The 13451-nt window shown below is 35.6% G+C and overlaps 1 protein-coding gene across 3 annotated transcripts; it reads left to right on the top strand.

Moving 5' to 3' along the window:
• The first annotated feature begins 1027 nt into the window (after window positions 1-1027).
• stard4 (StAR related lipid transfer domain containing 4) lies at window positions 1028-12151 on the top strand. Of its 3 annotated transcripts, none has more exons than XM_015336787.2 (6): window positions 1028-1169; window positions 2538-2649; window positions 4863-4912; window positions 5241-5367; window positions 8474-8588; window positions 9646-12151. In XM_015336787.2, the coding sequence occupies exons 2-6, from the start codon at window positions 2545-2547 to the stop codon at window positions 9870-9872; spliced, it is 624 nt and encodes a 207-aa protein (XP_015192273.1). In that variant the 5' UTR covers window positions 1028-1169; window positions 2538-2544; the 3' UTR covers window positions 9873-12151. The 3 variants fall into 3 exon arrangements, with proteins under 3 accessions (XP_015192273.1, XP_006627074.1, XP_069043220.1); XM_006627011.3 differs by having other exon boundaries at window positions 1030-1169; window positions 8471-8588; XM_069187119.1 differs by lacking the exon at window positions 2538-2649 and having other exon boundaries at window positions 1031-1169; window positions 8471-8588.
• Window positions 12152-13451: the final 1300 nt, after the last annotated feature.

Raw genomic sequence — 13451 nt, 5'->3', positions numbered from 1 at the left:
GCTTCAGTGGGTGGCCAGTTGTGAGTAGCAGTGTGCTGGCTGCTGGCTAAATGTTAAAAAAATCCCAAACATTGCCCACATATAGTACTATGGGAGATGATCATGACTGAGTAAACAGAAAGAAATCGTGTATTGCTGCTACAAATTTGCGATACAATGCCCAGAGTATGTATACAGTAGCTGTGATTATTAACAAGCGGGGGTATTCTTATTGAAAGTCTCTGAAAAGCCTGTGAAACATTGTTACCTTTTCTTTTGAGAAAGTTCTATGCAGTCAGATTAATTTAAATAATTTATGTATCTCTGATTGTTTTTTTTTTGCTAGGGAGGCTGTTTTTATGCTATACATTTTGGAGAAACGTTTTGAATGTCTGCTTTTGGATATAATATCGCATCCATGTATTATTAAGTATATTAGTATTATGTAAATTATAACGTATGTTATGCAACAATTGAAAATTGTTTTTACAGTTTTTATAGGGTTATATATGTAAACAGTAAATATTACTTTATAATTAAATTTAACTGTATTTAAACCCTCCAAACGGAGTAATTGCCACGTGGAATATTAAATTATTTAAATAACGTGTATCAATCCAAAGAAGATACAGAGATTAACAAATTAAAATATAACACATATGAAATAGTGCTATGGGAACTTTAATGCACTTGATGTTTGAGAAATCGACAAAAGTTCCCTTTCCCAAACACGCAAACGCAGTGTTAAGGGCTTCCAGGTAATTTCCAACTGAAGGCATAAACAGAACTGCTATTCATCAAAAGACAAATCTCTGTACTGTATATGTACTCAGCGATTTCACAGGGCCAATCAACTGCTGTTTTCAGTGCTGAGCAACCGTGTACAATCATCACACAGAATGTATCGCCAAACCCACCATTTTCTCGATCCTCCAATCCCATTTAAACTGGGATTTACGGTCAGCCCACCTGTGATACCACACCAACCAGCGATTAAATCAGCGATTAAGTCAGACACAGATCCCGCAGTCCTATTTCTCTATTGGTTTCTTTTCTTGTCTACAATATCGGGTGACAAAGCATGTGATTTCACCCTGTCTGCTGTCACACATCATAACGTGAAGGGCAGCATATACTGTACAGCGGACCGGTGTTTGACCAGGAGGTTAAATACTGTATCATTCTTAAAGGTATGGAACAATATTTCACTGCCTAAGCAACAGAAGTGGAAGAGGTTTATTTACATACAGTATTTGTATTGGTTTAAAATGGCTTCGTGATTATGAATGCGATTGCACGAATAAAAAAAAACAACAACTAGTAATCATTGGGTTTTATGATAATATAGAAAGAAATATGGTTATTCAGATTTATAACAGTCTAAGACTAGTTATTTTTTAATAAACACATAAAATAATATTTTTTAGAAAAAATGCTACATCTGTTTAGTATCTGGGTTTTCTAGGTGCTGTGAATGATTATAGAGTCATTTAATGTAGTTTTTTATTTAATTTTGTTAGAAAAAAGGAAAATGTGGAATACTGATGAAATACCTGAGGTAGATCTTTTTTGATACCTATCAGAAATCTCTTGAGCATCTTCTAAAGGGAAAGCTTTCACAAAACAGATGTGACACATGTAACACTAGGACTGCAGAAAACAAGGTGCTGTATTTGTCTGCATGAAATCCAGGTTTGTCTCAGCAGCAGTAACATTAACCTACTTGATCTACATACTGTATACTTTAGAGATTTGTTAAAATTGTGTTTTATGCCATTATTTTGCAACTTTTAGGTTCTTTGATGTTATGTTCTAAGTATCTTTCTGAACAGTTGAAATGGCAAAGTATACAGTGGAAAATAATTATGGATGTGCCTAACTAAAAACACACAAGGGTTATTTTAGTCTTTCAGGGGGTCACAAAATAGTAGGAATTATCTGTGCATTCATTCTTAAGTAAACCAGCACATTGGAAGTAGTTTGCTGTAGTTTTTGGAAGTGATTACTTTTTTTACTGTGGGGGGGAAACATGTATGTACACAACGTTTAAGTTTGTTCGTCAGCCTTTTTTCTTCAGGAGTTTTGTTCCTGCATTGATCTTTGTAGTTGATTTTCATTATCATTATATGCAAATCTGTGAATTCATTTTTGAATTTGGAAGCCCTTCTGCATACATTTTATATAGATAACTGTACAGTGGGAAAGTTTGGTTTGAGCATTTGTAAGCATTTGTTCTGAAACAGTTTCTTGCAGAAGGAGAAACTTCTAAAGTAGCAAGAGGTTACATACTGTTTTGAACATATTGAACATACTGTATACAGAAAAATACAGAGTTACAAACTGTATTGAAATTAAATAGAAATTGTTTTTTGACTCACAATGACAAATTACTTATTGATCTCAATAATATGGTATTACTGATTGAGACCATAACGTAACTTTTTGGAACAGATTATACTGTAGGTACTTTTTTATTATAATTGACAGTTAACTACATTAGGTACATTTTTCTTGGGTAAAATTATTTGCAGAGGATTTTTTTGTACATATTGTTGCAGGGACACAATGGGAAGTCTATCAGATGTTAGCCTCCTGACTACAAAACTTCAGAACACTCTCATCAGCTACAACAGTATTGAAGAAAATGAATGGAGAGTAGCAAAGAAAACAGTAGGTATACCTCTGCTTCCAGTACACAGGCAAAATATAATTCACTTGTTAATGGAGAAGTTGTTCTGAGGCCAGTATTTGCAAAGTGTGAACATGGGTCCTTGGGACTTCAACACACATACTGTACTGTACACTGCTGTGCCAAAGATTCTCACTCCTCAGGAGGACTGTTAGATACATGTCTTAATCCCAAGTCAGTACATTCTCCCCTTGGTCAAGTATAACTCAACAGAGAGCCTTCTCTCTCGGGCTGTTGAGATGACATATTGTTCTAAGTTCTATGTTTGCACAGCGCAGTATGAAGGAAACTCATCCCTGCTTGGTCTTTTATTCATTTCATGTTCTAGTCTAGTCTTCAGGCAGATCACTTATTCTGTTTTAAGTGGTGATATAAAACTTGAAATTATGTAGGTGTGCAGAATTAAGAAAGACACCATTCTTGGAAACCATTTTTTAAAGAAGCAATAATGTCATATTCCTGTGTTCAATGTATAGTCAGTTGTGGAAAATATAATCTGTACAGAATGAAAATATAAAACTACACTTCCCCTTTTCAAATCTATTATTTTAAGGAGAACATTACAAAGTGGTAAACAAGTAAAGTATTTTCTTGTACACCAGTGCTCCTAGGAAAGCACCCGTAAGCACAACAGTTCCAACACTCATCTTGTCACAGTTAAGAAGTTCAATTACTGTTGTTACTTCATGTAAGGAATAAATTGAATAGATTAACAGATAACTCATCCTAAATTTCATAGTATTTTGGCAAATAGAAAAGCGATTCTCAGTCACGTTTGAAGCTGAACAAATGAAGTTGTAAAGGTCTTTGAAACTAATGGCGTTTACAGCAAAAATTCAGGAGGGATGACATCAGTCAAGTTTAATAGGCCTCAGCTATCCTAAATTGTAGTCATTTCTGACATAATTTCTTAATAGTATAAGCAAGCCCTTTTCCTCCTTAACATGTTATCTTTTACATCCCTCCACCACCCCATCTCCACCTTTGCAGTTACCCCTTGGTCACTCCTCCCTCCGCTTAGGGGTCATAGCCTCCTCACCTTGTGGCCAGGCAGTAAGCCAAATTTACTATGACTAAAACACTCAATAAACAAGCTGAAGTTTATTGTCATGTGTACCTGAGTATAATGAAATTCTTGCTTGTGTGTTTTCCTCACATGACAAATGACATAACAGATAATTAAAATATGACATAACATTGACATAAAAAATGACCTAACAAATGATCATTCTTGGAGACAGGAACAGGGTAGCTGTGTATAATTATAATTTTATATACAATTGTAACCAGTACTTAGGTAGCAACATTTTCAATACGCTCAATTCCTGGGTGTTGTTATTCCTTTTGAAATTTATTGGACACTCTGCACTCCTGCAAAAAAATATTAGTAACCAAAAAATGAATTAGGTTAAAGGCTGTCGTCTTTTATGATGTAATACCTAAATTGATCTTTTTTATGTTTGAGAAAGATCATCTTAGCATTTCAGCAAAGGGAAATTTACATTTGTTTCAGAAAAGAGTAAAGAGTAGTAGTAAAGAGCTGTATGTTAAAATATTTAATTTTAAGGTTATTAGTTCAAGTTTCATGTTTATTGTATATTTTGTTTTTATCAGTATTGAATTTCATGTCACAAGTGTCAGCCCAATCCATTATTTTGGAATTCAATTGCCACTGGTTCTGTGTTTGCCTCTCCCTCTTTTTTAGTATCATCAGGAAATGTGACTGGTTTGCTCATTAACAGAATTTAGGTAATTGAAATATATAGATCTCAGGAAAACCAATGGTCCTAAAACTTCTCCATGCAGTACATGACTACTCACATGTCCCTACTTAAGAGTTATGTTCTTAGATAACTTGTTTTTTGTTTGCCTTAGATTCATATGGTTTAAGAATCAACCTTTTATGAGGGACCTTATGAAGTCCTTACTGGAAATCTAAATGTATCATGTCATATGCTTAACTGTTGTTTAATGGCCTTTTTTCTTGTTAAAGTAAGTCTATCAGTTTAATTAGATAAGACCTCTCCTTTCTAAACCCATGTTGGCTGTCCCTTAAAATGCTCTTGCTTTCTAATAATACTTTTAATATAGCTCTATACTTTCTATAACCTTATCAGTAAGATTTGATTGTAAGTCTGATAGGTCTGTAATTTCCTGATGTTCCTATTTATTTTATTTATTTTTCCTCTTCTAGAAAGATGTTACAGTTTGGAGAAAGCCTTCAGAGGAATTCACTGGATTTCTGTAAGATATTAGGAATCTTTTGATTTTCTATTAATTTTTTGAAGTTTTTTAAACAATAAGACAATAAGTGTAAGAAGATATTCAGAATTCAGAAATTCTTGAAGTTCATTTTGGAGTAAAAGACTTTTGCCACATCTTTAAAGAATGAGTGTAGAGATCTAATCAGATACTGTGGTAGACAGTTAAGGTATAAAAATGGCTGTTGAAACAGTCAATATTCCTTTATGTTTCCTCTTCCTTATGTCATTTTAAATTGATAATTTCATACAAAAACTAATACTTTTAATTCAATTAATTTTTTAATTAAACTTAATTTAATATTTTTTAGTTATAAGGCTCAAGGAATTGTCAGAGACAGCCCTAACAGAATAGTAGATTATATCCGACCTGGCCCATATCGATTAGACTGGGACAGCTTGATGACCTCAATGGATATTGTAGAAACATTTGATGAGGTAAGTTTATTTCATTAATACAACCTTTTATTCTTTTCATGTTCTGTTCTTTTCATGGCAGAAAGAAAAACCTTTTGTCTTTACTTGTTACAAACAAATGTTATAAACTAAGGAGTTCTAAGTCTCCCATTAGGAAACAACTGCATTAAAACAAGGGGTTGATGAAACTTGTGTTTGAAAAATACTGTTACAGCTTTAGGTGACTGAGAAGTGTCTCTTAGATTTCAGATAAAGTTTGTGACACTTGGAAGGGTAAACACTTCAAACTTCAAAGGAGAGAGGATGTTTGCTGAGGTCTGGGAGGTCCCTTGAGCAGAAACAATTGTAACGTTTATCTTAGTATACCTACTGTAGGTAAGTTGTGGGTTAATGTTTGCAAAAGAGAAGTACAGACACATATAATATAAGATCACATAGAAGGAAGAAAGAAGGAAGAAGCAGGTAATAAGGAGAAGAGAGAGGAGTCCAGAGGAGTTGGGACTTGAAGCCTGCGCCAGGCGAGAGCCCCTACTACTGTACATGATCATCCAAACCAAACCTGACTGGAGCTCACTATTGGAACCTTGTTAGAGAGAGCATGCTATTCTGTGTTTTTAGCGAACTTGGGTTCCCTTTGTGAAAAATACCTCAGTTAGAAACCTCTTTCCTGCTTAGTGTGGATTTTTATGGATAGGGATATAGGCTCCCATTTATTTTGTGGCATCCAGGGTGCAGAGAGAGACATTTAACTGCAGGTTACATTGTGTTTAGTTAGAAGGCAGCTTATCTCTTATGTGGCCTCTGTAGGCATTAAGAGTTTAATGCTTAGTAGCACCCAGGTTTTCTGGGTGACCAATATGTTAGGCCTCTGAAATGCCTTGTTTGTAAATACTGTACAAAGAGTAACTTGTGTGTTGCTTGTTTTGTTGTGTGTAGTGTAGTTTGTGTTTTGTCATTGTAATAAATATTTGGTTAACCAAGTTTGCCTAGATTATTACTCCTCTCAACAAAGCCATATCACTCTGCAACTCACAACTGGAAACCCACTGAAGCTAAGCAGGTGTGAGCCTGGTCAGTACCTGGATGGGAGACCTCCTGGGAAAAACTAAGGTTGCTGCTGATAGAGGTGTTAGTGGGGCCAGCAGGGGCTGCTCACTCTGCGGTCCATGTGGGTCCTAATGCCCCAGTATAGTGACGGGGACACTACTGTATACTGTAAACAGGTGCCGTCCTTGGGATAAGATGTCAAACTGAGGTCCTGACTTTCTGTGGTCATTAAAAATTCCAGGGCGTTTCTCGAAAAGAGTAGGGGTGTTACCTTAGCGTCCTGGCCAGATTTCCCATTGACCTTAAAAAATCTGGCTTCATTATTCTGCTCTCCTCCCTACTGATAGCTGATGTGAGGTGAGCATACTGGCGCACTATGGCTGCTGTTACATCGTCCAAGTGGATGCTGCACTTTGGTAGTGGCAGAGGGGAGTCCCCACTACCTGCAAAGCGCTTTCAGCTGAATGTCAAGAAGAGAGCTACTGTATATACTGTAAGTGTAAGGACTTATTATTAATATGTTGCAGGCTGGACTAAGGCAGTGCACTGTCACTTGGCATCTCAGCTTGCAATTCCTAACCTGACGGCTGTTACAGCCAGACACAGTCGGTCGATGATAGGTTACGATATAGGAGAGGACGAGTCACGACGCTCGAGAAGATTGATGGAGAGGTTTAAGTATGATAGTTTAAGCAGTAGTGTTTAGTTGCTACTGAACTCCACTTGTAGTGATTGATGGCAACCTAACTGTACTGCACTGAATTGATGAAGTCCTGGGACTTCACTTGCTGCATTTTCTATGGGCTCACCCTGACATGACCACACTACAGCATGACAATGCTCATCCTCATGTTGCTTATGAACATTGGCTTTTTTTGACAGATGAGGTTGTGACAGTTATACCTTGGATGTGCTCAAAGATCTCTGCCCCCTTGAACATTTGCTGGGTGATCTGTGATAATGTGTGACATCTAGGGCTGAGAGACCAGAAAAAAAAAGTCTGTACCAGCTATGCAGGAGGAAAGAACAGACTCCAACGAGACAGCATCTGCAACCTGGTTTGAAAAATGTGTCATTGCTGCACAATTTATACTGTTTCTAATGGTGGCTACACATTACACTAGTATAGAGATGCAAGAAGTCACAGCGCTGTTCAGTTTGGTTTTGAAATATGTTTATTACTGAAGGCCATCCATTTTTTCTGGGTCAGCTCTAGAGGTCAGGCATTTCTGGGTTATTTTTATGTATAGATACAACATAAACAGCATCCTATTTTACCCTAAAAGTTGTGTTAAGCACAAGATACACACAGCACAGAATATAAAAGAACAAGGCAGAGGAATATGTTTAAACACCAACACAGAGAAAGTAAATTTCGATGCCCAGTTCTTAAAGAATGTATTTTTTCATCTGCTTAATAAGAACTTGTCATTGCCAGAGTTGAACATCGGGTGTGCTGTCTGCTCTTTTAACACAAGCAATATGAATGAACTTAACATTAATTTTATACTAGCCTGTGACCTTTTTAATAGACCCCCAGTTGAACAAATGTATTGATGACAAATGTTAATTACCACAATTAATTTAATCTGTTTGATTAAATTTAATACATCTGTTACATACCCATAACATACTGTATCTGTTACATACAGTATGTAGATTTTGTTAATTTCTTCACAATTTCTTCACTTTTGTGGAGTTGTTGGAGTTGTAAGGGATGTTTCTTTTGGCGCTCAGTATATCAACTTCAATAGAAAGTTTCAAGTCATTCAATTGATGCTGAACACTCTTAGGATATTTACTGATGAACAACTGGTGAAAAAGAGTTTGTAACGCCTTTACATAGGTAGGTCACAGCTTCCATAGTATTCCTCCATGTGGGCAAAAGCTGTTCTTTTTTCTTCATGTGTGTTTTCTATGGGTTTCTGCATCAGTAAGTGATTTTCTGCAGTTGCCATGGAATCCTCCAACTAAATGTCAATAATCTATTGATTTCTATGATCACAGAAGTCTTAAGTGTCCGATACATTAACCTTTCTTCTCCATTGGACTTAAATTGCCTGTTTCCTGTCCCCAGCAGGGATGCTGCATGATGCGCTATACCACTGCAGGACAGCTGTGGAACATTATTGCTCCACGAGAATTCATTGATTTCTCCTACACTGCGGAATACAAGGATGGACTCCTGTCCTGTGGTGAGTGTAAGAGCACAGGTCCAAGACTACTGCTTATAGAAATTTACATATTCACAGTGGTACCTGTTATTTTAATAAATATTATTTGAATAGTTACATTGAATGTGTGTTTATTCAAAACACAGGCTGACCGTCGGTAAATCAGGGATAATTAAAAATATGCAATTGTGGTTGGTTTTGGTTATAAGAGGCAAAACTGTGTTTGAAATGCTTGCAGTTTGCTTATGAGTGTATTGCAAGCTTGTCTTTATACCAACTGGTGTTTAAATCCCTTTAGTTGACATTACTGCCTAAAAGGAGAGTTATTCATGAGATAACACAGCCTGCAATACAAATAGATTGTTCATTAATTAGGTTGAATCAATGAAATAATTGTTTGTGGGCAAGTTGTATTTAAAAGAATAGATCAAGTAAGATGTTACTCTTTTAAATCTCAAATGCAATATTGTAAAGTTCCACATATTGGACAACTCAACGGGCATGTAAACATCTCAAAAAGTCTGAACAAGCTGTTACAGAGCAGGTAGACAGTCAAACTTCTCCATGTTCTGAATTTAGATTTCATAATCTCGAAAGTAAAAGCTACAAGATCTCATTATTTTAAAAAGAGGATTCCTCTTCATAGTGGAATTTCCACAAAACCTCACTAGTCTTGGTAAAAAAAATCAACCTTTTAAATGAAAATCTGCATTGGATCCCACAAGTCCAGGCTACTAGACACGGTATTTTTTTGTGTGTGCTTCATTTTGTGTTTGGATTTATTCTATGTCAAATACAGTTTGACTATTATTAAGGATATTTTACTAATGAAAGTTAATTCATAACAAGACAAATATGGGAAGCATTTTAACGTATATTTTCTTCTGTAATGATAGTTTCTATGAGGGTTTTGATTTGGTTTGTTAAATGTGTGAATAGTCATAAATATCTTTTCTTTGTAAACTTTGGAATTTGTTTCCTCAAAACCCCTGTCTTAAGATTCTTTTTGCTACTGACATGCAGAACTCAATTTACATGGATACCTTTTAAAAAAAAATCCAATGCCCTTTTTGAATAGGTGTGAGCATTGAATACGGGGAATTGAGACAAAACTACGTCCGTGGATTCAATCACCCATGCGGCTGGTTTTGTGTTCCTCTGGAGGACAGCCCAGACCATAGCCTCCTGACCGGCTTCATTCAGACTGACCTCAAAGGCATGCTACCTCAGTCTGCAGTGGATTCGGCTATGGCCAGCACTCTGGCCAATTTCTACACAGACCTGCACAAAGCACTGAAAGTATAACCTGAATTTACCTCTTTATGAAACCACCATACATTTAGGATGTCTTATTTACAGTACAAATATTTTCCAGCTCAGGGTTGGTTATACAGTCTTGACCAATATGTAGTCTTCTTGTCTTTACTTACAAAGCCAGTCTTTGAATATTTAATGTACAGTACCTGTATGCATGTGTCATACTGAATCAAAACCCTAGTCGATTACACAAATCAGAGTAATCCCCCCCCCCCCAAATACAGTAATTGTAATAATAAAACACATTGTGATGTGATATTTTTCCTTCTGTGGAATCCGATGACTTTGATGTGAATATAAATATGGAAAATGGTTTACAAAACATGTGAACAGTAAAAATACCAGGTTATAGGTTATGATATATGTTATGACACAGTTCCTCTTGCTAAACCACATGGCACCTCTGGTGTTGGTTTCATAAGGGGTATTTTTTTAAGGCCATACGAAGACCTAAATGGTTCTCTAGAATATTAATATGGGGAACATATTTCATATTTATGACAATCTTTAATTATTAAGTGATTATGCTGGCAATAAGATAATTAAAATTATATGCAAGCTATTTACTGGTGCTATTTAAGCAAACATTCTTGATGAATGGTGATGAATTGATTAAAGGGCTTAAATAGGCTTAAATACAGGTAGTTTAGTGACCATCATATTTATTAAATGCATGTTTTGAAGTTTCTGCCATTGTATCTGTTGTGATAAAGGGAAAATACATTTAATAAAAATATAACGAAGTATGTGACCAAATTGTTATGAAAAAGATAGCTTAGAGTACTGTAGGTCTTCATGTTATAACAGTGTATCTCTATATTCTAAGTTACATATAATTTATATAAGATATCAATGCCAAAACACAAAAGGTTTCTTTAATTTAAAAAAATATTTATTTGAGATTGATTTAAATGTTGCTGCTCTGTTTTTAGTCTGGTGTTCTTGTGCTACACTTTTGACAGTACAGATTTACTTTCAGCTGTAACACTGTACATATTTTAGACAGGTAGATTACAGTATATACATCTATGCAAGGCAAGTATGGGCACCTCTAGTTTTCAAGAGTCTTACAGGGTTTGCAGGCACTGTATAGTACTTCTCAATTAGCTACTGAGTAAGTAAAAAAAGCTTACTTAAAAAAAAAGCCTGTGGTTTATCTTATTATCCAAATAAGATCGGAGCTGGAATGCAAACCAGAGCACTGCAGCCCTCAAGAAGTAAAGATGCCCATCCCAGATCTAATGAAGCACAGAGATCAAGACCAGTGAAAAGAATCTATGAAAAGTTAGTTTAACAGGATATATCTTTTTTTTTTTTGTACCAGTTGAGAGTTCAGTACATTTACATGGTGGTGTGGTGACCAAACTGCTGATTCAGCTTAAGTGTCCTGAGTTCTCTTCTGGTTTGGGGTACCTGTATGTTGACATGAGGTTTTGCCATTTGCTCTGACTCATTCTTCCTTCTTAAGATGTGCAGGTTAAGTTTGATTTGCGGCTCTAAATTTACCATTTTTAGGTGGTATTTTTGCCTGGTATGATCATACTGTATGTGAACCATTACTAGTTATTTTGATATAGAACCAGCTATTTGCTTAATGTTGCATGTTTAATGTGATCTTTAGGACCTTTGTAAAGACTTACAGAACCTGCCGGAATTGGGCTCTGCAGAACCAGTATTAGAGTTAGCGTGGTACAGTAGCTATAGGAATCTGGAATGATGACACTCCAACAGACTTCTCCTGAAAAACATCTCTCTTTTTAACCAAAGGGGTATAATCTGTAAATTGTTATACTTTTAGCAGTTTGATATATAGTTAGACCTGTGTTGTTAAAAAGAGAAGAAAGAAAACACAACATTTTGGTTGTGGAGCCTTCTTCAGGTGTAAGGGAGAAGAATAAGAAGAAGGCTCCACAGCCGAAACGTGTTTTCTTTCTTCTCTTTTCAGTATGGAATAAACCAATTACTTTTTCCTTTGCAGCTTACGCATGCTGACGCAGCTACCCACCTGAACTAAGTTTTAAATGTTACATTCACACAGATGTAAGCTTTAAGGATATTAAATGGTTCAATGTTATGCTTGGAATAAATGTGTTGGGAATTTAATCTATACTCCAGTGCTAATGATGGATGTGTGTTGCAATAGTGTTTCGTCTTGAAAAGGGAAGGATATCCAAAACACACTCTTATTTGATACGTGTTTAGTTTTTTTTAAATGTATTGATATTCATGTTTGGATGTATCTAAACAATTAAACTGATAATGTTTTACTGAAGTCTCTGTGTTTTAATTTCTAGTTTTAATGTTATAACTGAAACATTAAACATTCAAACATTTCACTGAATGTTATGTATTCTTTTTAAATTGTTACTTTCCTGTCCATTATTTTCTTTTGATTCGTTGATAGACAGCACTGACAATGTTTAAACTAAGATCACAATTTGAGCAGAACTGATCTTGGTTTGAGCCTCCATCATTCAATGCAATACAAAGAATTAAATTTAACATCCAGGTTAGCAGGATAGCATAGTTACAGGATCCCTTTTGTACAACTACCCAAAATGTCTTTTGATACTTAGAAAACCTCCACCCTGTTCCATCAGCATGTACTTTAAAAGCTGTTTTGTGACAATGCATGATGTCAGTCTTGTTCCTGATCAAGCAAACAAAAGATAAGTGGTGGCAGAATACTTAAGTAGTGCTGAACTTTGGACAAATGTTCTGCTGAAATGCTGATAAATGCAACATTTCACCTGCAGTTACTTAAATGTCAATTGTAAAATAACTCTCTATCTCACAGTCTTCATCTGCTCAATGTTTAACTCCCCCTGTAACTCTAGACTTTTATTTTAGACTGGGACATTAATAGAAACAGAAAATTAAATCCTATCTCCGGTTAGAGGTCCGACTTCACAGTACTCCCTTGTTTCTATCTATAGTGAGATAAACCCAAAACCTTCTCATATTTACACAAAGAAACAATCCCCTTTCACATTCCCATCTTTCTCATTCCTTCTCACTTTCCTTTTTATCTGTGTAACACTCTCTGTATGTAAGGCCCAGATGTGCTTGGTTTAACAACCCATACCAGTAATCAATTTCTTAGTTCTCAGCAATCATTAGAGCTCAGTGCCAAATCTTTGCCTGTGTCTGAGCCAACATGACTGTCTTCTATGTTGTCAGTCAATGAAAGAGACTCTATTATACACCATCCAAGGTTCTACAGTACACTGATGATGTCAAATCATGTTTCAGCTGTAAGTTTACTCATCAGATCAGAATCAGACTCACTCAAAGACATGACAAACCTAGGATTAGGTTTAATAGGGTTTTTGTGAAAACAAAGATCTCAAAATTAGAGGCAAAGTTAATGCTACAAAACTAATATTAAACTGTACCCATGCTTTGTAAAATTAGAGGATATACATTTTTTTAAAACTTTCTTGAAGGGAAGGTCTGTGTTTAACATTACAACTTTATTTCAATGAGTAAACATTGATTACTAGATTGTAAATGTTAATTTTCTTTTCAGTGTCTTTTCAGTGATGCACAGTAATCTTCATAAATTAA

This window comes from Lepisosteus oculatus, chromosome 3, assembly GCF_040954835.1.
Source record: "Lepisosteus oculatus isolate fLepOcu1 chromosome 3, fLepOcu1.hap2, whole genome shotgun sequence".
Taxonomy (NCBI): domain Eukaryota; kingdom Metazoa; phylum Chordata; class Actinopteri; order Semionotiformes; family Lepisosteidae; genus Lepisosteus; species Lepisosteus oculatus.
Note: the sequence above shows the minus strand (reverse complement) of the source record. Positions and strands in the feature narration are given on the sequence as shown.